Below are 24,440 nucleotides of genomic sequence, written 5' to 3'. Positions count from 1 at the left end.
CCCCTGGGGGTACCCCAGTTTGGGAATACCTGCTCTAATGGAATAATCACCAGGTGATTCATATTTACTCAATCAAATACCAAAAGATCTGATTGTTGCTACTTTGCAACTGTAAACTTCACGCATGCAGCCATACATGCGTCTGGTTTGTGCAGTTGCTGGTAATTGGTTATTGGACGGATAGTTGGGATTTCATTGCAGACCAAAACAAGCAGATCTAATTTCAGACGGCACTTTGTTGCTGTGTCTTCCTGGGGATTGTCACAAGTCTCTGACTTTGTTGATAGAAAGAGATATAGCTTGGTACAAAGTGTGAATATCCTGCCTATTATCTAATCATAAAGGGGTTCACTCTGATACTGATACACGTCAATCAATCCATAATCCCATTCCACAAAGGACTTCAGTGGCAGTAGTGGGTCGCGAGTGTACTTCCTGTGATCAAGACAGTGTACTTCCTGTTTTATAATCATTGTAGGATACTTTCTGTGGGATCCTTTGGGTAATGGCCATGCTACCAAAGACAAAATTGACAATGTCATCATAATGAATGAGCTACTTGTCCTCAATTTAGGGTTAGGCCAAGGTATAAAAACACAATTCTGGAGGGAATGCAATGTCCTTCTGTCCTTTGTAGCACGTCCAGATAGTGACAACTGTCCCTTTTCTTTCAGATTGTGGAAAGGCAGCGGGAGGAGTGGAGGATGAGGGGGAGGCAGACGCGGGCTGGATTGAGGGTGCAGCCATCCTCCTGTCCGTCGTCTGTGTGGTCCTGGTGACAGCGTTCAACGACTGGAGTAAAGAGAAGCAGTTCCGCGGGCTGCAGAGCCGTATTGAACAGGAGCAGAAGTTTACGGTGGTCCGCGGAGGCCAAGTCATCCAGATCCACGTGGCTGAGATCGTCGTCGGCGATGTTGCACAAGTGAAATACGGTATGGTCCTGAAAGAAAAATGCTGTTCTGTGTTTATTTGTGTCCGTGTGCTAGCTTGCATATGTGTGTGTGTGCCCTAAAACCAAAGAGCATCTTCAATCCTACTTTTTTCCTCTACTCTGTCTGAATCTGGGGTAAATGAGCTAACTCACCCAGCTGAACAGTCTGGTGTATGTTTTTCCAGGTGACCTTCTTCCTGCTGATGGTGTATTGATCCAGGGAAATGATTTGAAAATCGATGAAAGCTCTCTAACCGGTGAATCTGACCATGTCAAGAAGACATTGGACAACGATCCCATGCTGCTGTCAGGTAATGATGATGAGCCTTCCTCTCTCCATATAATATGGCTGATGTCTAGTTACAAATCCAATATGGATCAGACTGTATAACGCCCGGTGGTATCGCTCCCCTTTCAAGCTACAATCCTTAGTTGATAAGTACTTTTTTTTTTTATTATTAGTGAATGATATTGATTCTTGAAAAAATTACTTTATAAATGCCTCATGAGCTTTGTTCAACTGTTGTACCCCATCAAAAGCTTGTTTTACTACAATGTTTATCAACAACATTAAACAAACACTGTATAGCCTCAAAACATGGTTAAAAATGTAATTTTGATATCCAGGCTGTATCACATCCGGCCGTGATTGGGAGTCCCACAGGGCGGCGCACTATTGGCCCAGCATTGTCCGGGTTTGGTCGGGGTAGGCCGTCATTGTAAATAAAAATGTGTTCTTAACTGACTTGCCTAGTTAAATAAATGTTAAATAAAAAAATAATATTATCATGGATGGTCAGTCCTTGCATCCATTTCTTGTTCTATGAATTTGAGAGTGCTTACATTTATCCAGGCCCATCACTCAGCTTTTTAAAGAAACAGAGGCGGGGTGCCACTTTGTTATTGTTTTAATTAATGAGGGCGTTCTGTTAATGCCCCGAGCACGTCCCGGGTGAAGCGGGTTAGCGTTGATTGCATTCGTTTTGGAACTGAGTTGCCTCCCGGGCGTGAGCCAGGTGCCCTCGTTCTGGCCAACGGCGAAGTTGGCTCAAAACAAAGGTTACGTAGTTTTAAGCACGTGGAGTAATGAGTAGGATTATGTGTTTTCACATGCAAACATGATTGATTTTGATTAACAGGCTTTATCTGCCTTCTCAATGAAAAGTAGTTTGAAAATTCAAACATATATTTTCTGGTTTCTGAACGATGCATCATCCTGCCTTGTTGACAACAGATTGCTGTTCCATTTGAGAAGGGCTCTTCTCCCTCATCGGTTTTGCATGTTCACGTCATGGGCCATAGCCCCATGCAATTCGCAACATATCATACGTAATGGATGACGTAGTAGACAATTGTGACCAATTTCGGGGACCCGTTTTGTCTCATATTTGCCAAGGCAGCAGCTACTCTTTGTGAGCACTACTTTCAAATCTACTGGCTGAAATTATACAAAACCTTTTGGAGCATCACTTTAATCAAACTTCCTCATGGATTGTAGCTTGAAGGCTTGACTGCCACCGCACAACACGACCACATGGGTCTCCTTGTTTGTAGACTACTACTAAGAGATGATAATAGATTGAGGCACTTGTTTTTCTCCCTTGAAATACTGTTTTTGCTGTGGCACTGGCAAGCACCCCAAAAAAGTGAATGAATGGGGATTTAGGTGATGGAATGGACTGTCACGATCGTCTTCTTGAGACAGATTGGACCAAGGCGCAGCGTGTGCAAAATACATCTTCTTTTATTGAGAAGAGAGAGAAAACACAAAACGAACACTATATACAAACTAACAAAACAACAAACGACCGTGAAGCTAAATAACGTAAGTGCACAGACAAGCAACAAACGTTCAACATAGACATAACTAGACAACCTCACTCTTCTCTACCCCATACACATACAACACCCCTAGACTAGACAAAACACACAAAGACAACCCACCCCAACTCACGCCCTGACCAACTAAATAAATAACAGAAAAAGGAACAATAGGTCAGGAACGTGACATAACCCCCCCCTTAAGGTGCGAACTCCGGGCGCACCAGCATAAAGTCTAGGGGAGGGTCTGGGTGGGCGTCTGTCCACGGTGGCGGCTCTGGCGCTGGTCGTGGTCCCCACCCCACCATAGTCACTACCCGCTTTCGTAGCCTCCTCCAAATGGCCACCCTCCAAATTAACCCCACTGGACTAAGGGGCAGCACCGGACTAAGGGGCAGCACCGGACTAAGGGGCAGCACCAGGATAAGGGGCAGCACCAGGATAAGGGGCAGCACCGGGATAAGGGGCAGCTCCGGACTGAGGGACAGCACCGGACTGAGGGACAGCACCGGACTGGCTGGCGGATCCTGGCTGGCTGGCGGATCCTGGCTGGCTGGCGGATCCTGGCTGGATGACGGCTCTGGCGGATCCTGGCTGGATGACGGCTCTGGCGGATCCTGGCTGGATGACGGCTCTGGCGGATCCTGGCTGGATGACGGCTCTGGCTGGTCATGGCTGGCTGACGGCTCTGGCTGGTCATGGCTCGCTGACGGCTCTGGCTGGTCATGGCTCGCTGACGGCTCTGGCTGGTCATGGCTCGCTGACGGCTCTGGCTGGTCATGGCTCGCTGACGGCTCTGGCTGGTCATGGCTCGCTGACGGCTCTGGCTGGTCATGGCTCGCTGACGGCTCTGGCTGGTCATGGCTCGCTGACGGCTCTGGCTTGTCATGGCTCGCTGACGGCTCTGGCTGGTCATGTCTGGCGGAAGGCTCTGGCTGATCCTGTCTGGCGGAAGGCTCTGGCTGATCCTGTCTGGCGGAAGGCTCTGGCTGATCCTGTCTGGCGGAAGGCTCTGGCTGATCCTGTCTGGCGGAAGGCTCTAGCGGCTCCTGTCTGGCGGAAGGCTCTAGCGGCTCCTGTCTGGCGGACGGCTCTGTAGGCTCATGGCAGACGGGCGGCTTTGCAGGCTCATGGCAGACGGGCGGCTTTGAAGGCTCAGTACCGACGGGCGGCTTTGAAGGCTCAATACAGACGGGCAGTTCATGCGGCGCTTGGCAGACGGACAGTTCAGGCGCCGTTGGGCAGACGGGCAGTTCAGGCGCCGCTGGGCAGACGGCAGACTCTGGCCGGCTGAGACGCACTGTAGGCCTGGTGCATGGTACCGGAACTGGAGGTACCGGGCTAAGGACACGCACCTTCAGGCTAGTGCGGGGAACAACAACAGGGCACACTGGACTCTCAAGGCGTACTATAGGCCTGGTGCGTGGTACCGGCACTGGTGGTACCGGGCTGAGGGCACGCACATCAGGGCGAGTACGGGGAGAAGGAACAGTGCGTACAGGGCTCTGGAGACGCCCTGAAAGCCTGGTGCGTGGTGCCGGAACTGGAGGTACCGGGCTAAGGACACGCACCTTCAGGCTAGTGCGGGGAACAACAACAGGGCACACTGGACTCTCGATGCGCACTATAGGCCTGGTGCGTGGTACCGGAACTGGAGGTACCGGGCTGAGGGCACGCACCTCAGGGCGAGTGCGGGGAGAAGGAACAGTGCGCACAGGGCTCTGGAGACGCACAGGAGGCTTGGTGCGTGGCGCCGGGACTGGAGGCACTGGGCTGGAGACACACACCATAGGGCTAGTGCGTGGAGGAGGAACAGGGCTCTGGATACGCACTGGAAGCCTGGTGCGTGGTGTAGGCACTGGTGGTACTGGGCTGGAGCGGGGAGGTGGCGCCGGAAATACCGGACCGTGCAGGCGTACTGGCTCCCTTGAGCACTGAGCCTGCCCAACCTTACCTGGTTGTATGCTCCCCGTAGCCCGACCAGTGCGGGGAGGTGGAATAACCCGCACCGGGCTATGTAGGCGAACCGGGGACACCATGCGTAAGGCTGGTGCCATGTAAGCCGGCCCGAGGAGACGCACTGGTGGCCAGATATGTAGGGCCGGCTTCATGACATCCGGCTCAATACTCAATCTAGCCCTGCCAGTGCGGGGAGGTGGAATAACCCGCACCGTGCTATGCACACGTACAGGAGACACCGTGCGCTCGTCTGCCCGTACTCTCGCTCTCCACGGTAAGTACAGGGAGTAGGCGCAGGTTTCCTACCTGACTTCGCCACTCTCCCTTTAAGCCCCCCCCCCAATAAATTTTTGGGGTTTACTCACAGGCTTCCTTGCTAGTCGAGTACCCTCATAGCTCCGGTTCCTCTCTCCGGTTGCCTCTGCTCTCCTAATCGCCTCCAGCTGTTCCCATGGGAGGCGATCTCTTCCAGCTCGGATCTCCTCCCATGTGTAGCAACCCTTGCCGTCCAATACATCCTCCCATGTCCACGAGTCCTGGTTACTTTGCCGCTGTTGTTGGTTCCGCTCACGCTGCTTGATCCATGGTTGGTGGGTAGTTCTGTCACGATCGTCTTCTTGAGACAGATTGGACCAAGGCGCAGCGTGTGCAAAATACATCTTCTTTTATTGAGAAGAGAGAGAAAACACAAAACGAACACTATATACAAACTAACAAAACAACAAACGACCGTGAAGCTAAATAACGTAAGTGCACAGACAAGCAACAAACGTTCAACATAGACATAACTAGACAACCTCACTCTTCTCTACCCCATACACATACAACACCCCTAGACTAGACAAAACACACAAAGACAAGACAACCCACCCCAACTCACGCCCTGACCAACTAAATAAATAACAGAAAAAGGAACAATAGGTCAGGAACGTGACATGGACAATTAGATTTTCCATTATTACTCAAGTAGAGAATAACAACATTACTACTCATGCCCTGTCTATCATGACCAAAAAAGCCTGGTATATATTATTGTTGTGGGAGAGGCTATAAGGACACAGCTGACGCTTAAACCGACTAGCCAAAACTTAAAACTGTCCCTTACCTTTACCCTAACCAAACCCTTAGCCCTGACCCTAACACTTACCCTACCTCGTAACTCTAATCTTAACCTAATTTTAATACATTCTGAAATTAAATATCTGTTTGGTGCATCAGACGTTATAGCCTTTTCCTATTACTGTCAATCACTCTTCTTAAGAGCTCTTAGGAGTCAACAGCTACTTGAAACAGCACGCTCTCTATTCCTCCATAGATACTGTTAGGCCATACAAGTTTAATTACATATTTAATTACATATTTAACAGATGCCCCTCTTCACTTTTCTCAAACATGCAATAAAAATCTGAAAATTTACCATCCCATTTTAGTTGGAGAGATTCCATTGTTTAGGTTCCTGTGATCATGTCTGTCTTTTCTTTCGTCAGGTACCCACGTCATGGAGGGTTCTGGGAAGATATTGATCACAGCAGTAGGTGTCAACTCCCAGACCGGCATCATTTTCACACTACTTGGAGCCGAGGAAGACGAAGATGACGATGAGGACGAAAAGGCGGAGAAGGAAAGGAAAAAGAGGGAGAAAGAGGAGAAGAAGAAAGAGAATGAGAGGAAAAAGAAAGAGAAGAAAGAAAAGAAGGACAAGAAAGACAAACTGGACAAGAAAAGTATGTTGAACTGGATTGTACTTTCATAGCCATCTGTCACTAAATGTGTCAAACGAACCTCTCACCTCTGTCCATTGTTTTAACTGTTAGGAATAGACCTACTTGCTTTTGATTGAGACTCACCATAGGAGTAAACATAAAATGGAATTGTTTTGAAAAACTCTGTCCAACAAGTGCTATAACATATTCGATTATGCTATCATTTATCCTATAAGGCATACACTTGCTACATTGTGCCAGTGGCACGACATAAAGCTATTTGCTTCCATAGAGGTGATGTCAGACAAGGTTATTCACCCTTTATTAACTGAAGTGGTCAATCAATCATTCAAGAGAGATAGTAAAATGACGTTTTTGGCTTTGGGTCATCTATTAAAATGTCTAAAAATGTTTAAACTATCTTCAACAATAAGATGTCTGCCAATGGTGTGTGAGTGACATGCACATTCAATACTTCCACTCAGATGCTGGGCCAATGATAAAAACACTGAATAACAAAGTTCCCACTTTACACCACAATACACAAACAGTTTCAATAGCTGAATTGTGGTGCATGTTAATAACAGCATGTGGGAGCACTATAGAAGATGCAGATTTAAGATCTCTGTTGGTTAACATATCAGTTAACTGGCTGCAGTTGGGTCAGTTGGACCATGAACCTCTCTCCTGTCACACCCCGGCTAAAAACAGTTACTGCCTGTGAATTAAACAACCTGGGCCTTAGCTTCCTGCCAAGAGTGTTAGGGGAGCGTTGTGTTTAAGTCTGTAATCCCAGTATCATTGATCAGGGGATTGTCATAGTGAGGGAGTACACTATTAGGGAGTTGAGACAGGAATGCATGTCATAGCATTTACACCTCTTAGTTTCCAATGCGATGTATAAGGGCTATCCGTCAATAAAACTCACATCCAAGGGAACACATTACAACTAGAAGGGTTTTGCCACTCTGCAAAAGTGAGAAGCTCTTTGCTGATGTGTAAATGGGTACGTTTTTAAGTGCAGTCGTTTCTTTCTCTCCACAGATAAGAAAGACGAGAAAAACAAGAAAGGTAGGTTTGTTATTGTGTGTTATATCTATATCGAAGCTGCTAATTTTTATTTGTGTGCACTTCACGAGCATGGTGTGTTTATATTGAGTACTGTATAGTTTGGTTTGTGTGTTTATATAGACTCTGTATGATCTGGTCTGCGTGAGGTGGGTAAAGTCTGAGCTAGGCCTCGCTACGAATCGCTCCGGCCGCCGGTGCGGCCCTGTGTTTCCCTGAGGGCATATGGTAATGTGTGTGTCCCTGTGGTCCGAGCAGCAGGTGCTCTTGACTCCGCTCATGGTGATTAGGACCAAGGAGATTACAGCTCTTAATCTCAGCAGCTGCTTTCCCCCTCCGCTTTTCTTCCTTTAGCTAACAACCTGTACTGTTTTCGGATCAGCACACTTAAACACTTACACACACACGCTAACTCACACATTTGCCTGGATGAACAAGGTGCCTTTACTTCCGTTTATAACGTGTTGAGTATTTAGGGTTCTAGTGCGTGTGTGTTTGTACATTTACAGAACGTGGGCATGTTTTGGGATGATGGCGGTTGGATTGGCTTGTAGAGAATCTCAGCCAAGAAAGAGCAATAATCCCCAGACTAGGATTAAAGACTGCGAGCCAAACACCATAGTGTCACTGCGGTGTATTACATAGAATAGCACCCCCTATCCGTTTCCAGGCAGTATCAACAACCCCTGCCATCCAACTAGGAATCCTTACACACCAATGTACTATTTTATTTCCCCCATTTAATTACTTGCTAATTGGATGCATCAACAATTCTTATTACAAATATTGTATTATGAGGTGCTCATGTTTGCTAATGTTTGACTTTTTTTAATCTAATGTATCTGGAAAAAATAAAGAGAGAACTGAAGGGAATGTTACAGTATTGATAGTGTAGAAGTAGTTTTCTCCTGGTTTTTACTGCCTTATGCCTTATCTTATTCCTTACACTCAGGGAGTATAATTACTCAGGGAGTATAGTTACTCAAGGACTATTGTTAGTTACTCAGAGAGTATAGTTAGTTACTCAGAGAGTCTAATTATTCAGGTAGTATAGTTATTTACTCAGGGAGTGTAGCTGCTTAGGGTGTATAGTTAGTTACTCGGGGAGTTCAGTTAGTTACTCAGGGAATATATCCACTTCTGGAGTATAGTTAGTTACTCATGGAGTATAGTTAGTTACTCAGAGAGCATAGTTACTCGGTGAGTATAGTTATAGAGTATAGTTACACTCTTGTCATCTCTGAGGAAATTTGTTTTGATGGGCCCATGTTGTGAATTAGATGTGAACCCGATGTTTCCCAAAATGTCTCTATTTCATCTTAATTTCATTTGAACCCATCCTCTCGTCTCCCTCAGGTAAGTCTAAGGGTGGTGCAGGCGTGGAGATGCAGCCCCTAAACTGTGACGACGGAGGAGAGGAGAAGAAGAAAGCTAACCTACCAAAGAAGGAAAAGTCTGTGCTCCAGGGGAAGTTGACCAAATTAGCGGTGCAGATTGGCAAAGCAGGTAAAACCATCACAAGGGAAGCCCTCTATTTCAGCCAAGCAAAATTCGGGAATTCTGAAAGTGCGTTTGATTTCCACAGCAGATTGTCTCAGTTTGTCGTCATTAAAGATATTTTCCTCTTTCATTGTGTTCACTCCTATCCTTTCCCCTATCCAGGCCTGTTCATGTCGGGATTGACAGTAATCATCCTGATAACTCTGTTTATGGTGGACACTTTCTGGATCCAGGGCCTACCATGGGTCGCGGACTGCACACCCATCTACATTCAGTTCTGTGTCAAGTTCTTCATCATTGGTGTAACTGTGCTAGTGGTGGCGGTGCCCGAAGGTCTCCCCTTGGCCGTCACCATCTCATTAGCCTACTCTGTCAAAGTAGGTATCACTACTATGTTAATACAGTATGTATAATTCAGACAGGAGTAATTAAGAAACGCATTGCCAGATCACAAATAATAGCCTCCTCTCTTCCTCAGAAAATGATGAAAGACAACAACCTGGTGAGGCACCTGGATGCCTGTGAAACCATGGGCAACGCCACAGCCATCTGCTCTGACAAAACGGGGACATTAACCATGAACAGGATGACCGTGGTCCAGGCTTATCTGGGAGACAGGCACTACAGGGTGGTTCCTGAGCCTGACCTCATCCCAGGCAAAGTCTTGAACCTGCTCATTATGGGCATCGGAGTCAACTGTGCTTACACTTCCAAGATCATGGTAAGTGAAAATATTTCACTCTGTTGAGATTTTCAACTCTGGCAAACAGAGCACAAAAAGATCTGCAATAAAGCTCTTTTCTTGGCAATCTTTTATTGACATCTGTTTAAATAAATTGAGTGCCAGGTCAGGGATTTCAAGCCAGAGCCAAATCCTCTTGAGATCTGGGTACATAGACTTTCATTTCGATCATGCATTGATATCAATGGGAAATATTTGTAAAGAATTTCATTTATGTTAGTTGATTTGAAGTTTGGAACTGACCTTAATGTGTAAATGGTTTGTCTCAGTCTCCTGAGAAGGAGGGCGGGCTGCCGCGCCAAGTGGGCAACAAGACTGAATGTGCCTTGCTGGGCTTTGCCTTGGATCTGAGACGGGACTATATGACCATCCGCAATGAGATCCCAGAGGAGAAGCTCTTCAAGGTCTACACCTTCAACTCAGTCAGGAAGTCCATGAGCACGGTGCTAAAGAACGCAGATGGGAGCTACCGCATGTTCAGCAAAGGAGCATCAGAGATCCTCCTGAAGAAGTAGGCCGGGACTTTCTGTTTTTCCCTTTCATGCAAATTAACTCAACAAATTAACTTGCTCAGTATTATTTGTCAGAAACCTAATATAAATATAAACTTAATATAAATACAAACCTAATATATACAGTATATAAATATAAACCTAATATATACAGTATATAAATATAAACCTAATATATACATTATATAAAGTAAATATAAACCTAATATAAATATAAACCTAATATATACAGTTTATAAATATAAACCTAATATATACAGTATATAAACTTAATATAAACCTAAAATAAATTCCCTTTTTATCTCAACGCAGGTGTTGTAAGATCATGACAGCCAATGGGGAGGCTAAGGTCTTCAAGTCCAGGGACAGAGATGACGTGGTGAAGAAGGTGATCGAGCCCATGGCCTCCGAGGGCCTCAGGACCATCTGCCTGGCCTACAGGGACTTCCCCCCTGCCGACGGCGAGCCTGACTGGGAAAACGAAAGTGACATCCTCACCGGCCTCACCTGTTTGTGTGTGGTGGGCATCGAGGACCCCGTACGGCCAGAGGTAAAAGGGCCATTGGAGCCCAAACAAAGGTCCTTGTTGCAAAGGTCCAATTAATTGAAGAAGGTAAATGTTTGTGCTGCTATAACCCTCAACAATGTACATGTATAATCACCCTAAAAAGGAAAGCAGGTGTTTGTGAGTGTGTCTCTGGGGCGTTGGATTATAAGCAAAACACACATTTCCATAATCTGAAGAGAAAAAATGGACAGTAAGGTATTCTTCTTCCACCCTAGGTCCCTGACGCCATTAAGAGGTGTCAGCGCGCTGGCATCACGGTGCGCATGGTCACAGGGGACAACATCAACACGGCTCGGGCCATCGCTAGCAAGTGTGGCATACTGCAGCCCGGAGATGACTTCCTCTGTATAGACGGCAAAGAATTCAACCGACGAATTAGAAACGAACTGGGAGAGGTAATATTCCTCTCACAAAATAGAACTGTTTCTGTAAAAAAAAATGGGATGATAGAGTAACCCAAGGAACTGTCTACTTCCAGATTGAGCAGGAGCGCATTGATAAGATTTGGCCCAAACTCCGTGTGCTTGCAAGATCCTCACCCACTGACAAACATACCTTAGTGAAAGGTATGTTTGTGTTTTTTTTTTTTCATTCTTCACTATCTTTGGAAAGTTACAGATACATTTTTAGGTCTCACATATTATTATCTAAAGGGATGATGCTTGCCTCTGTTCACAGGTATAATGGATAGCACTGTACAAGAACCAAGACAAGTTGTTGCTGTAACAGGAGATGGTACTAATGACGGCCCTGCCTTGAAGAAAGCTGATGTTGGATTTGCCATGGTATTATTATACTCCAAGATCGGGCACATGTTATGTCCCATCAATATTACATGAGTAGGTTCTCTCTCTCATTCAACCAGACGGATACTTTTGGTGCTGTGACTAATACGCTGTGACATGATGTGCCCACAGGGCATTGCAGGCACGGATGTGGCCAAAGAGGCCTCAGACATCATCCTGACAGATGACAACTTCAGCAGCATCGTCAAGGCGGTGATGTGGGGACGGAACGTCTACGATAGCATCTCCAAGTTTCTCCAATTCCAGCTGACGGTTAATGTGGTGGCTGTCATTGTGGCCTTCACTGGAGCCTGCATCACACAGGCTAGACACTCTATTTCTGCCATGTCCATCCTTCCCATCTTGCCTTTCTGCTTGTAAAGTTGAGGCACAGAGAGAGTCCAACTGCCTATAGGGAGTTTTTATTATCTACTCTACAAGTTGCAACTGTCTTTGAAAAGTGGAGAGCTATACATAACTCAAACTACATCTCCCCTCAGGACTCTCCTCTCAAAGCTGTCCAGATGCTGTGGGTGAACCTGATCATGGACACCTTTGCCTCGCTGGCCCTGGCCACTGAGCCCCCAACTGAGTCTCTCCTGCTGAGGAAGCCGTACGGCCGCAACAAGCCCCTCATCTCTCGAACCATGATGAAGAACATCCTGGGCCACGCCGTCTACCAGCTCACCATCATCTTCACTCTGCTGTTCGCCGGTGAGTACTGCCTGGGGTCAATTCAGTTAGTTGTGCCAATTGGACATTAAAATTAAAACATTAAAACATTAAAACATTAAAATTCATGTTTTTTTTCTTCACTCTTTGAAATCTAACTTTGTTCTTGATAAAGTTATGAAAGCAAATGTGTTGTATTACATGATCCGTATTGCTGGTCTCCAGTGGGCCTTGTCAGTATGCACTGCACCTATGTTTCCACCACAGGGGAGCAGATGTTCGACATTGACAGTGGGCGGTACGCGCCACTCCACGCCCCTCCCTCAGAACATTACACAATTGTCTTCAACACCTTCGTCATGATGCAACTCTTCAACGAGATCAACGCCCGCAAGATCCACGGCGAGCGCAACGTCTTTGACGGCATCTTCAAAAACATGATCTTCTGCTCCATTGTGTTAGGAACGTTCGTCATCCAGGTGAGCAGCATTCAGATCCATTCAAGAAATTCACACAGGGGATTTCATATTGGAAAGAAAGTAACATTGCTCTCCAATCACCCTGTGTTTTGTCATCCAGATTGTGATAGTGCAGTTTGGAGGGAAACCTTTCAGCTGTGTGTGCCTCACCATCGACCAATGGCTCTGGTGTGTCTTCTTGGGCTTTGGATGTCTACTGTGGGGCCAGGTGAGCTTCTTGCCGGTTTCTAATGTCCTTCAAAGTCCCTGTGATCTACTTGCCTGTTATTAAATGACAAAAAAAAGTTTTGTCCCAAATGAGTTCAACATTTCAGTTTGTGTCTCATTTATAGGTGGTCACCACTGTCCCCACCAGCCGGCTGAAGTTCCTGAAGTCTGCAGGCCATGGCACGCAGCAGGAGGAGATCCCTGAGGAGGAGCTGGAGGAGATGGAGGACCTAGACGAGATCGACCATGCTGAGATGGAGATGAGGAGGGGACAGGTCCTCTGGTGCAGAGGTCTAGGCAGGATCCAGACTCAGGTATGTATGGTCAACTCAGCTCACAATCATCCCTCAGCTTTACACCAAACCATAGCGACCATTGGCCTGGATACAAACTCAGTATTGTGCTTTATTAACTTTCAATGGGGTCTCAATACTCATATTTTGACTGTGTCTTTGTCCCCAAACTGTCCAGATCCGCGTAGTGAATGCCTTCCGAGACACTATGTCCCCCTACGAGGGCCTGGAGACCCCAGAGTCCCGCAACTCCATCCACAACTTCATGACAACCCCAGAGTTCAGGATAGAAGACTCAGAGCCACAGATCCCACTCATCGATGACACAGAGGGGGAGGATGATGCTCCCACCAAGCGCAACGCTGCACAGACTCTGCCCCCACACTCCAAGCTGGCCACCCTCCCGTCCTCGCCCAACCAGAACAATAACGCTGTGGACATGGTCATCCCCCTCCACAAGGAGAGCCCAAAGATTAGCGGGAATCCTGAGAGTGCTGTGCTTCCGGCGTGCCCTGGGAGCCCGCTGAACAGCCTGGAGACCTCCCTCTGAGCTGGACCGTAGTACCAGTAATGGCCCACTGACCTCAGCCCACTTAACAATACCAAGACGTGGGGAGAGGAGGCTTCTAGAAGTTTTGGTTTGGACTGGAATTGAGGACATCAGATATTTCAGATTTTATGGTCTTGTATCGATGGAGGGGTGCACATTTTGAGTGAAAGAGTTATAGACTACGTTTAAAAAAAGTAATTGAATGAACAGGGAGGCTGGGACGCATTGCTGTACATCAGCAATACTTCTAAAGAATTAATGCATTGGCTATGTATATTTTTACGATTTCATTCATGTTGTGAAAGCAGACCTGTTTACACATTTGTAAAACTTTGATTGTCTGTGAAAGACCTACGTAATAACATGTACAACGTGGGGCTGTGAAATTAAAAAAATATATACTGTATTTTAGATATTGCTGTTTTTTTTAGGAGAAAACAGGTTTCTATTGAAACTGAACTATTTTGCCTGCAAGTTCTATTTGGTATGTATTTTGCTAGGTACATAGAAATATCTAGCAAAATAAGAAGACTTGTGTAGAAACTTGTGTAAGAAAGTGGTTTTATGGTCTTTTGGGAGAGGTTAGAATAACTGGAAAACAGCCACAAATATCCATGTACACAATTCCACACTGTAAATATTCACTCTGTTCCCAATCATTCCAAAACTAAATTTCATGTTTACTGGAAAGTGGAGCTTCCATTTGTCACTAGTGCTATAAATCTAGACCACAGATGATAAGCACCGACTCCATGGAAAAGCTCATTATGAATCAAGGATACTATACATACTATACAAACTGTACAATGTGTCTGTAGAGATAATTATGTGAAGTGAGTGTATTGTTGGTTTTAAGTCATTTTTTACAATTTTAAATCAGGAGTAGGTTGTTGCCTGATCAAAAACCACGTAATTCAAAGACGTTCAATGTGCTGAATGGTTTTGATGACCTGGGTTGTATTTCACAAATAGGATCAAAGGGTTTCCCAGCTAACTGATATAACTTGATTCTCTACATCATTAACATGTACAGTTAGTTGATAAAGTAATCCTTACCCATTAATGCCCCGTTCCATTTGACCTCTCCCGTGAACTGACCTGGGAGATTTGGGTTGTTATTATTTAAAGCTGACTACCATATTGATTCTGCTTTTTGAAATACCCTCCAGGAAACATAGCAACTACTCAAGATACAGGGGACTTTAGATTCTCAGCACAGAGTACTTTATTGCATTAAACCTCCTTCAGAGAGACTTGATATTTTGTCAAATATAGCCTAGCTTTGTATCTTCTTCGAGAAAACGAAGTAGTTTTCATCCCTCACAAAAGTCAGGGTATCATCATTTTGGAGGCAGGAATGAAAAGGATTCAAAACAGAGTTTTTTTTTTGGGGGGGGGGGCAAGCCTACAGTAGAAACACCATTTATCTAATTGGAAATATTTTACATGTTTACCCAGTGAATTGATTTTGGTTGACAGGATCGTAGGGTCCTGTGTCATTGGGTGCTATTCAACAAACACAGAAAGCAAAAATCCTGAAATGCCAAAATAAAAATGTTGTCCTGGGTTGTGGAGATTGTTTTGTTACATTACTATTGTTTTATTACATTTTCACAGCGCAGGACCAATTCTATGTTTCTGGAATCCAGGGCCCATATCCATAAGCCATCTCAGAGTAGGAGTGCTGATCTAGGATTTGTCCATTTAATCTTGTTCATTTTGATCTAAAAGATTCAACTGATCCTAGATTTCTTCCCTGTATTGCAATTTCAAACTTCATATTAAGAAGAAAGAAGGTATAAATCCCAATCCAATGGAAGTACTGTAGGTGGTAAAAAATGAAGAAAGATTACATAAGCAACTTTTGTTTGTTTCTCTGTAGTTTCATTCCACATTGGGAATTACTGTTTATCCACCGCTTTAAGGATTTTTTTTTCATCTCAATATTTGGTAATAAAGTACTTTGTGTCTGTTTATTTTGAGCAATGGCTGTTGTGGTCGATATTCATTTTCGAAACTTGTTGAGTAATGTTTATGGTTTTGAAAATAAAATATGAATATTTAGCTTACCTAAATGGTTTTGAATCTGTCCTCTATATTTTTTACTTTTTCTCAACATTCAGTCATTATTGCAACACTCAGTTAATTTAAAATGCCTATTGAATTTGGCCATCAGTGTCTCTGAAAAAAAATCCACACCACACCCTATAGGCCAACCGGTATCTGGTTCTCCCTGTTTGCAATGCTATTACTATAATAGTCTATTATTGAAAAAGTAATACCTGTCATACCTGAGTTGAAGTGAAATTCCTTAACAGAAAATGACTGAAGTAAAAGCGAAAAATCCCTCATTAAAGGAGCTACATGTAGAAGTTTTGGATTGTAATTTCAGAAAATGTGCATAATACTGTATATCTGCAGTAAAAGTGGAAAGATAGTGTTTCACAATCTTTTTTCACTAAACAAACATTTTGGCCAATACAAAATCGCATTCTAAAATGCAGACTTTCTGACAAAAAAAGCCAGACCGGAGATGGGAAAACCACCCTCCCTCTCTTATATTGGCATCACTAAAAAGTGTGGCCATCTACTCGAGCACAATGGCAGACTGGAGCAAGCGTCATTGTAGAAATCGCTCTGTCATTTCCTGGTTGCTGAAGTTCTACACTCTTCATTTTCAGTTTATGTGATGCAAAAAAGCACTGAACGGTGTAGGGAATCATTGTACCATCTAAATTGCTGTGAAATATATGTTCAACAACAAAAAATAGTGTTTACGGCTGTTTGAAGTTGGTGGGATTTAAAAAAAAAAGTAAAATAGTCTCCACCATGGTCCATGCTCGTTGGAATCCTTAGGACATAGCCACCATGGTCCATGCTAATCGGGATCCTTGGGATGCCGGATAGCACTAACCTCTCCACCTTGTTGCGGGAATGGGATGCGGGAGAGTTGTTTATATTAAGCCTAAATGTTGTTGCAATTCACTATTTATTTTTTTAATTACATTTTAGTAATTTAGCAGACACTTATCCAGAGTGCATACGTTTTTAATATATATATTTTGTTTTGTTTTACTTAACCTAGTTTACATTACACATGGGTGAGATATTTTAGATGTAGCACCTATAAAAGTCAGAAAGTGTTTTAAATGTAGAGTACTTGAGTATAAAACTAATGGCTGTAAATCCAAATCCTTTATGTTACAATGCAATCTTTATTGGTCCATACACAGGGTAAACCGGTACCACACAACTACACACGATAGGCTGGGAGCAACAAGGTCTTGATTCTTGCTAGCTCACACCCGAAAGATTTATTTCCATCAACATTGGGATGCGAAGTTGCAACGCGCCGTTTGCCTACTTCTCTGAGGCTAGTTCCGCCTCAGTTGGCCAGATTAGTTTGATTTTGTTGTATGAAGTTGTTCTCAAATAGGTGGGCTACTCCAACACTCAGAATCAGATGCCATTTACCAATGCAGCTATGCCAGAGGCGAAACAGAACGGACGATTGCACGTTCTCTTTATAATAAGCATGCGAATGGGACTATGTTGCTGTCATCCAAGAGTAGTCTCCACCAGGAATTATAAATGTATCGGAGTAAAAAGTATATACATTTTTTAGTAAATGTAACGTTAGCTAGGAATGTAGCTAGTTGAGTAAAAATAAAAGTTAGCAATATAAATACTCAAGTAAGAACAGATACCCCTGTCCCTGTAAAAAAAATATTTGTAGGCTACTTACTTTATATTTCTGTTTTTGCCCAGTCTAAATAAAGGTTACATAAAAATGTAAAGGCAAAATGACTACAATTCCCATGAGCGCTCTTGTGTCGCTTCTGCCAGACGTTTCAACCAATGGCGATGTAGCCTGCATGTCACATGGACTTGTTTGTTCACGAAATTTGAAATATCTCTTACTCTCGGACCAAATACATGTTTTTGAAACAGATGTTGAACTGCATGACATCGATTTAGCAGAATATAACTAGCAAACTTATTTACTAACATAAGACGGTAGGTGCTGTTTGGATGTATTGGAAATACGAAATTCGTCCAAACGACCTACATAGCTAGCCAGATGCATTTTATTGTGTGTCGTGCCAGCTAACGCGTTAGCTAGATTGCTGCTAGCTAGCTACATTTTTTAAAAACTGCTACAAATACATTACCAACTAAAATAAGGATTGGGCTAAAGTTAGCTAGCTAACCAACAATGTAAATTAATTATGATATGTTAGCTAGTTATGTTCATAATACATGCTAGTCAGTCAAAACTAGCTAGTTAACGTAGCTTTATTAGATCTAACGTTAGCTTTTGGCTAGCTTCTCTATCACACTGTTTTTCATAAGTTTTCAATTTCTCATTTCCCTATGAAGGACGACTAACGTTAACCTACTACGACATCTGCACTCTGGGCCCTAGCGACCTTTCCTTGTCCCGTGAGGAGTATGGATTCCCATGCCAACAGTGGTAACTCAGCTTTCTTATCCTTATTGCTTGTTAACTATAATTTTATCCATTTTATTTAGATTGTCAACTGTTTAACGTTATAGTCCATGAGCCAGACCCCAAAGTTTTGGCCGTCGAGTTCACTTGGGTTGACAAAGTCGCATATGATTGTGACATAACTAGGTTAGTTAGACCTTCAAGAAAATCACTGAGAAATCGTCACCCCAAGTGAGCCAACCAACCCCCATGGCGCATGTACTATTAGTAGCGAGACAAAAACTGTCCTTCCTATCAAAGGATTTCATTTTTTTGGTACATTGTTTGTTTAAATTTCCTTGTTCCTTTCCCACAAGAATTCTTCTCATTGGCTGAAGAGAAGTTTGATTTTGACATTTCACTGTCACCTGCCAGGTTGGTGTCATATATATCTTTGATTTCCATTTCTTTGGTTTATATGTATTTCTCTCTTGAATGCATTGCCACTGAACTCACAATCTGTCTTTGTATTTGATACTACCATTGTCTATACATTTTACTTGGGAAATGTTAAATCACTTACATATGAAAAATAACATTGTAAAACCAATCCCCCTTGTTTAAAGCTCAAGAGGAGATGAAGACGATGACGAGGTCTTTGTTGGTCCGGTCTGTCACAAGGAGAGGTGTATCTCCGTCGGTCTGGAGACCATTGTCAAGGAAAACGTCAGCAGTTGGCCTTCAGTGGGTGAGGGGCCCAGCTGGAGTCCTTTGGCTGTGGACAAGTTTGAGGAAATCTGCAAGGAAGCCAACCTACTAGCCAGTCAACTAGTAGTCAACCAGCAGCAGCCTGATGTAGGGGTAACCAATGGTACACTCACATTGAGTAAAGAAGAACCGAAAGAAGACTTTGTGCAGGATGCTGGGGCCAAACTGGGCATGTTCAGAAAGCCAGTTGATGCTGTCCTAAGCCCTATCAAAAGGGAGACCTTCTGTGTGCAGGACAGTCCATTGAAGCAGCTCCCTCCTGCTATTCAGCAGCGGCTGTTAAGGGATGGTGGGGTTTCTAACTCCACTAAGAGCAGTGTTGGCACTTCCAGCCCTGTGAGAGCAGGGACTACGACTCGGACCAAGATGGTGTGCCGAGGCAGGGTGGGGCTGGCCTGCAACACCGGGGTGCTCCCTAGCAAACAACAACCAGCAGCCCGAGGAGCGACCGCGACGACAGCTCTGCAGACAGCCAAGACCAGACCGGAGCCTGCTGAGAGGACCACCATGCTGGCTCCTCCAAGCAAAGTATGGGCTCTTAGAAGATATCTAGCCACATAGCCTCGATCATTCTGTATGGTCTAAGGTCAAATCAGTACTGGAGAAAGTTCTCAACTCATGTAGTCTGTTTCTTTCAGGGTAACTTGGGGCTGAGGCGTAGCCCAGGTAGTCGTAACTCCAGCAGAGCAGCCTCCTGCGAGGACCTTCTCTCTGACACGGCCAGCATAGCATCCGACATCAGCGACACCTCCCTCAACTCCAGTCTGCAGGGGAAGAGGACCCTCGGACCCCCTAGCAAGGTAACCCAGAGGAAGTTGCTGATATAATCAGACACTGACATTTTAAACAGAATTCTTCATTCATATATATATTATGAGACTTCAAATCAGGTGGTAAAATATGTGAATACCCTCTGATAAAATGGCAGGTGTTGAAACATGAATGTCCTTGTCCTATTCAGAGTGGGATGCGGGCTCCGTCAGCGGGCAAAGCCCCCCCTCAGACCAGGAGGGGGACTGACCGGAGGAGAAACACGTCTTCCTCCTCTTCCTCAGTGTCCAGCTTCAACTCCAGTCTGTCTGTGTCACCCACAGGGAAAGGTGAGGCCCTGTATAGAGCTTCACAGTGTATTTTCAAGGTGCTGTCTACAGTTCAACCATTTCAAAGATGTGAAGTGTATGGGAAGTGCAATGCAAAGATCCGACCTGTCTCTGATTTTAGGTAAACTCAGCATGTCCCTCAACTCCAGCATCAGTGGCCATAATGGCCGCCTGCCCGCTGGCAAGAGCCGACTCACCAATCCTGTAGTGAGTGCCACCAAGACCTGCAGGTCCACCCTCATCAGCCGAGCTCCGGAGCTGCCCTCTTCCACCACAGTAACACGCCGTGTCATCTCAGACCCGGGAAGGAAGCTCTCTGAGCAAGACCGATTTAAAACGGTTCAGTCCACCCCTTTGAAGAGAGTTGAACCGGCGGCCACAGCCACCCCCTTGCACCAGACCCCAGCAAAGATGAACATGGAGAGAATGTCCTCTGTGCCCAACATCCCCACCTCATCTTCAGCGAAGACGAAGAGCGTCGTCAAGGGCAACCCCAAACTCAAGGCGTTCATTGCTCCAACCCCTACTAGTCAGTTCAAGAGGAGGTTGGAAGGTGAGGACTGGTCAACTGTTGGCTAACTATGAGCAGCTACTACTGATCACTGGCTTGTCTTACTTCATGTTTCTGAATGGAAAGGCTCATAATTGTTTGCTTGCAAAAATGTAAACATATTTATTTGTGTCTTCCCTACAAAGCTGTTTCATCCCCTGATGCCCCTCGCATCATGAAGCCAAAGAGGTTGATGTCTGCTTGCAGTGTGGAAAGGTACTGTAACTAGGATTTTTAAAACTATTTTATTCCTAAGCATCTGGAGTCGGAAATTGTACACCATTGAAGATTATTAGAATACCGAAGATGTTAGTCATCCTAATCATACCATTAGCATTGAATATGCCCCCCCCCTTCTATCCATCAGTCTCCCCCACAAACTAGCACTTCCAGTTCCAGAGCTGTTCCAGACGCCCCCTGCTGGGGGGAACAAGGCAGTGCAACCCAAGATGAGACGCCCCTCTGCCCTTCCCACCCCAGTGAACCGGAGGATCTCTGGTATCCCCATGCTCACCCCGAATAGCATTTCACGGCCAGGCAGGCCCTCCCTGAGCATGGCCATCCTGCCAGCCTCTATCCAGAGGGCCAGCTACTGGAGGTGAGAAAGCAGCTGCCACACTAGGACCACCACACTGGACTCTGTCTAAAAGGGCCAAGATAATAGTCTTGCCATAAGTGACAATGAACCAGTGTTAGGGTCAGGTGTTGTGATGTAATAAAAATAGGCGAATTAGCAGCTAGTTTGTGATAACATGGCTTTTTTTTAAATGTTCTCCAGTCCCGCCCAGGTGAAAGGGAGCCACCAAGAGGTGGCAGCAGCACCAGAAGAGGAGACCATCCAGCCTTTTTCCCTGGAGGACGAGCCAGAGGTGCACCCCCCCACCCCTGCTACGGTCCCCCATCCAGAGGAGCAGGAGGTATGTCAGGATGACCCAGAACCAGGAGTGGACCAGGCGCCTCCTTCGACTAACAAGGAAAACAACCACCCTGAGCCGAATGAAGAATCCAAGGAGCTCGAGAACACTGAAAAGCTGCTAGAACAGCCTCAATGCAATTGGATGAAGACCCAGGATGTTAATGAGGTAATGTCTCGATATGTGGAAGTGGGGCGGCAGGGTAGCCTAGTGGTTAGAGGGTTGGTCTAGTAACTGAAAGGTTGCAAGTTCAAATCCCCGAGCTGACAAGGTACAAATCTGTCGTTCTGCCCCTGAACAAGGCAGTTAACCCACTGTTCCTAGGCCGTCATTGTAAATAAGAATTTGTTCTTAACTGACTTGTCCAATTTGTAAGTCGCTCTGGATAAGAGCGTCTGCTAAATGACTTAAATGACTTAAATGTAGTTGATTTGTTGTCTTGTTTCAGCTTGCATAACTTATTTGTCTTTGGTTGAATGACGTTTGTATGTTCTGGGTTGTTTCTTGTCCAATAGATTTTGCTGGTAGATGCCCCGGCACCTGTGTTGAGGTCATATGAGAAACTCCTAATTGACCTCTCCAGCACTCCTGTCCTGATCAGAACAGCCTCTGTGAAGCCCTCTGGTGGTCAGGTGAGAGAATGCACTCCATACATTATGATGACTGACTCAAATTATTAAAAAAATTCCTATTGAGAAAGGCAGTGCCATGATACCTAGTTGACTCATCACATATGTTGTCAGGATTCATGACCACACTGATTTCTGGTAATTGTATGTGTATTTTTTTTCCCACTTACAGCTGATTGACCTGAGCTCGCCCCTGATCAAATGGAGTCCAGAAGACAAGGACCGTGCCTTAAATGAAGCACCCCTGATCAACTTATCCTTTTGATTAATAATATCGCAATAGAGCTAGATTCCAGCATTTCCTCTACATGTATATTGATTCCAATAGCCTTCCTGCTGACGCTTGTGCCTGTACCGCACACAAATGACATTTATAATGAGAAAACTAGCTGCTGATGATCAAGGGTTTAAGAAAAGAAGATTGTGTTTTAAGTCGAGACTGTTAGTATACATACTATGTAAGTCACCAATCTGATTTATTTTTAAGAATGGTACTGTACCTTTTTATTTTTGTTTGTTACCGTCTTGCAGCTCTGTGTGATTCTTTTAAAATCTCTAATAAATGTTCATTTAACTTATTGGGATGCTGAGTCTTGCGTGTAAATTAATGCAGGTCTGGTATTAGGGCCAGAGAGCTGACCTGTGCTCATTGCCTCGGAGAGTCTACTCCGCCATTGGCTGGGCACCCAGAAGTTTAACTTTGACTGAAGGAACAGCTCCTGCCCACAGACAGATTTTGTTGTGCTCTCATAAATAAGATATCATCCACTATATATACAAAAGTATGTGGACACCCCTTCAAATTAGTAGATTTGGCTAATTCAGCCACACCTTTGCTGACAGGTGTATAAAATTGAGAACACAGCCATGCAATCTCCATAGCTGAACATTGGAAATAGAATGAACTGAATAGCTCAGTGACTTAACGTGGCATCGTCATAGGATGCAACCTTTCCAACAAGTCAGTTTGTCAAATTTCTGCCATGCTAGAGCTGCCCCGGTCAACTGTAAATGCTGTTTTTGTGAAATGGAAACGTCTAGGATCAACAGCTACCGCAGAGTGCTGTAGTGCGTAAAAATCATCTGGCTCGGTTGTAACACTCACTACCGAGTTCAAAACTGCCTTTGGAAGCAATGTCAGCACAAGAACTGTTCGTCAGGAGCTTCATGAAAGGGGTTTCCTTGGCCGAGCAGCCGCACACAAGCCTAAGATCACCACTCGCAATGCCAAGCATTGGCTGGAGTGGTGTAAAGCTTTCCTCCATTGGACTCTCCAGCAGTGGAAACAGGTTTGCTGGAGTGATAAATCACAATTCACTATCTGGCAGTCCGACTGACAAATCTGGGTTTGGCGGATGCCAGGAGAAGACTACCTGCCCAAAATGTATAGTGTCAACTGTAAAGTTTGGTGGAGATGGAATAATGGTCTGGGGCTGTTTTTCATGGTTCGGTCTAGGCCCCTTATTTCCAGGGAAGGGAAATCTTAACACTACAGCATACAATGACATTCTAGATGATTCTGTGCTTTCAACTTTTTTATTTTTTTATTTCACCTTTATTTAACCAAGTAGGCCAGTTGTCTCATTCACAACTGTGACCTGGCCAAGATAAAGCAAAGCAGTGTGACAAAAACAACAACACGGAGTTACACATGGGATAAACAAACGTACAGTCAATAACACAATAGAAAATCTGTATACAGTGTGCAAATAAAGTAAGGAGGTATGGCAATAAGTAGGCCGTAGTGGCGAAGTAATTACAATTTATCAATTAACACTGGCGTGCTAGATGTGCAAGTACAAATACTGGTGTGCAAAAGAGCTGAAAATAAATTAAATTTATGGGGATGAGTAAGTTAGTTGGTTGGATGGGCTATTTACAGATGGGCTGTGTACAGCTGCAGCGATCGGTAAGCTGCTCTGACAGCCGATGCTTGAAGTTAGTGAGGGAGATATAAGTCTTCAACTTCATTGATTTTTGCAATTCGTTCCAGTCATTGGCAGCAGAGAACTGGAAGGAAAGGTGGTCAAAGGAGGTGTTGGCTTTGGGGATGACCAGTGAAATATACCTACTGGAGCGTGTGCTACTGGTGGGTGTTGCTATGGTGACCAGTGAGCTAAGGCAGAGCTTTACCTAGCAAAGACTTATAGATGACCTGGAGCCAGTGGGTTTGGCGACGAATATGTAGCGAGGACCAGCCAACGAGAGCATACAGGTCGCAATGGTGCAGTATACGGGGCTTTGGTGACAAAACAGATGG

The 24,440-nt window shown here is 44.8% G+C and overlaps 2 protein-coding genes across 2 annotated transcripts in view; both read left to right on the top strand.

Moving 5' to 3' along the window:
- The window catches only part of LOC120051696 (plasma membrane calcium-transporting ATPase 1-like), a 32,547-nt gene extending 18,757 nt beyond the window's left edge, over positions 1-13,790 (top strand). Inside the window, exons 3-19 of the mRNA XM_038998583.1 lie at positions 675-932; positions 1,117-1,242; positions 6,199-6,435; positions 8,839-8,988; positions 9,145-9,359; positions 9,461-9,703; positions 9,994-10,235; positions 10,549-10,786; positions 11,020-11,199; positions 11,283-11,370; positions 11,483-11,589; positions 11,722-11,913; positions 12,090-12,303; positions 12,529-12,740; positions 12,841-12,948; positions 13,073-13,261; positions 13,419-13,790. Of these exons, the coding sequence (XP_038854511.1) occupies positions 675-932; positions 1,117-1,242; positions 6,199-6,435; positions 8,839-8,988; positions 9,145-9,359; positions 9,461-9,703; positions 9,994-10,235; positions 10,549-10,786; positions 11,020-11,199; positions 11,283-11,370; positions 11,483-11,589; positions 11,722-11,913; positions 12,090-12,303; positions 12,529-12,740; positions 12,841-12,948; positions 13,073-13,261; positions 13,419-13,790 (3,371 nt within the window). The remainder of the gene's footprint in view (positions 1-674; positions 933-1,116; positions 1,243-6,198; positions 6,436-8,838; positions 8,989-9,144; positions 9,360-9,460; positions 9,704-9,993; positions 10,236-10,548; positions 10,787-11,019; positions 11,200-11,282; positions 11,371-11,482; positions 11,590-11,721; positions 11,914-12,089; positions 12,304-12,528; positions 12,741-12,840; positions 12,949-13,072; positions 13,262-13,418) is intronic.
- Positions 13,791-17,689: 3,899 nt separating this feature from the next.
- Positions 17,690-22,764, top strand: gtse1 (G-2 and S-phase expressed 1). The gene is made up of 12 exons (XM_038998636.1): positions 17,690-17,807; positions 18,171-18,264; positions 18,597-18,654; positions 18,846-19,515; positions 19,626-19,787; positions 19,949-20,087; positions 20,209-20,640; positions 20,784-20,853; positions 21,005-21,235; positions 21,416-21,719; positions 22,067-22,183; positions 22,353-22,764. Exons 2-12 carry the CDS (start codon positions 18,243-18,245, stop codon positions 22,443-22,445), a joined length of 2,298 nt encoding a protein of 765 aa, XP_038854564.1. The 5' UTR covers positions 17,690-17,807; positions 18,171-18,242; the 3' UTR covers positions 22,446-22,764.
- The last annotated feature ends 1,676 nt before the right edge of the window (positions 22,765-24,440 follow it).

Source organism: Salvelinus namaycush, chromosome 8, assembly GCF_016432855.1.
Source record: "Salvelinus namaycush isolate Seneca chromosome 8, SaNama_1.0, whole genome shotgun sequence".
Classification (NCBI taxonomy): domain Eukaryota; kingdom Metazoa; phylum Chordata; class Actinopteri; order Salmoniformes; family Salmonidae; genus Salvelinus; species Salvelinus namaycush.
Note: the sequence above shows the minus strand (reverse complement) of the source record. Positions and strands in the feature narration are given on the sequence as shown.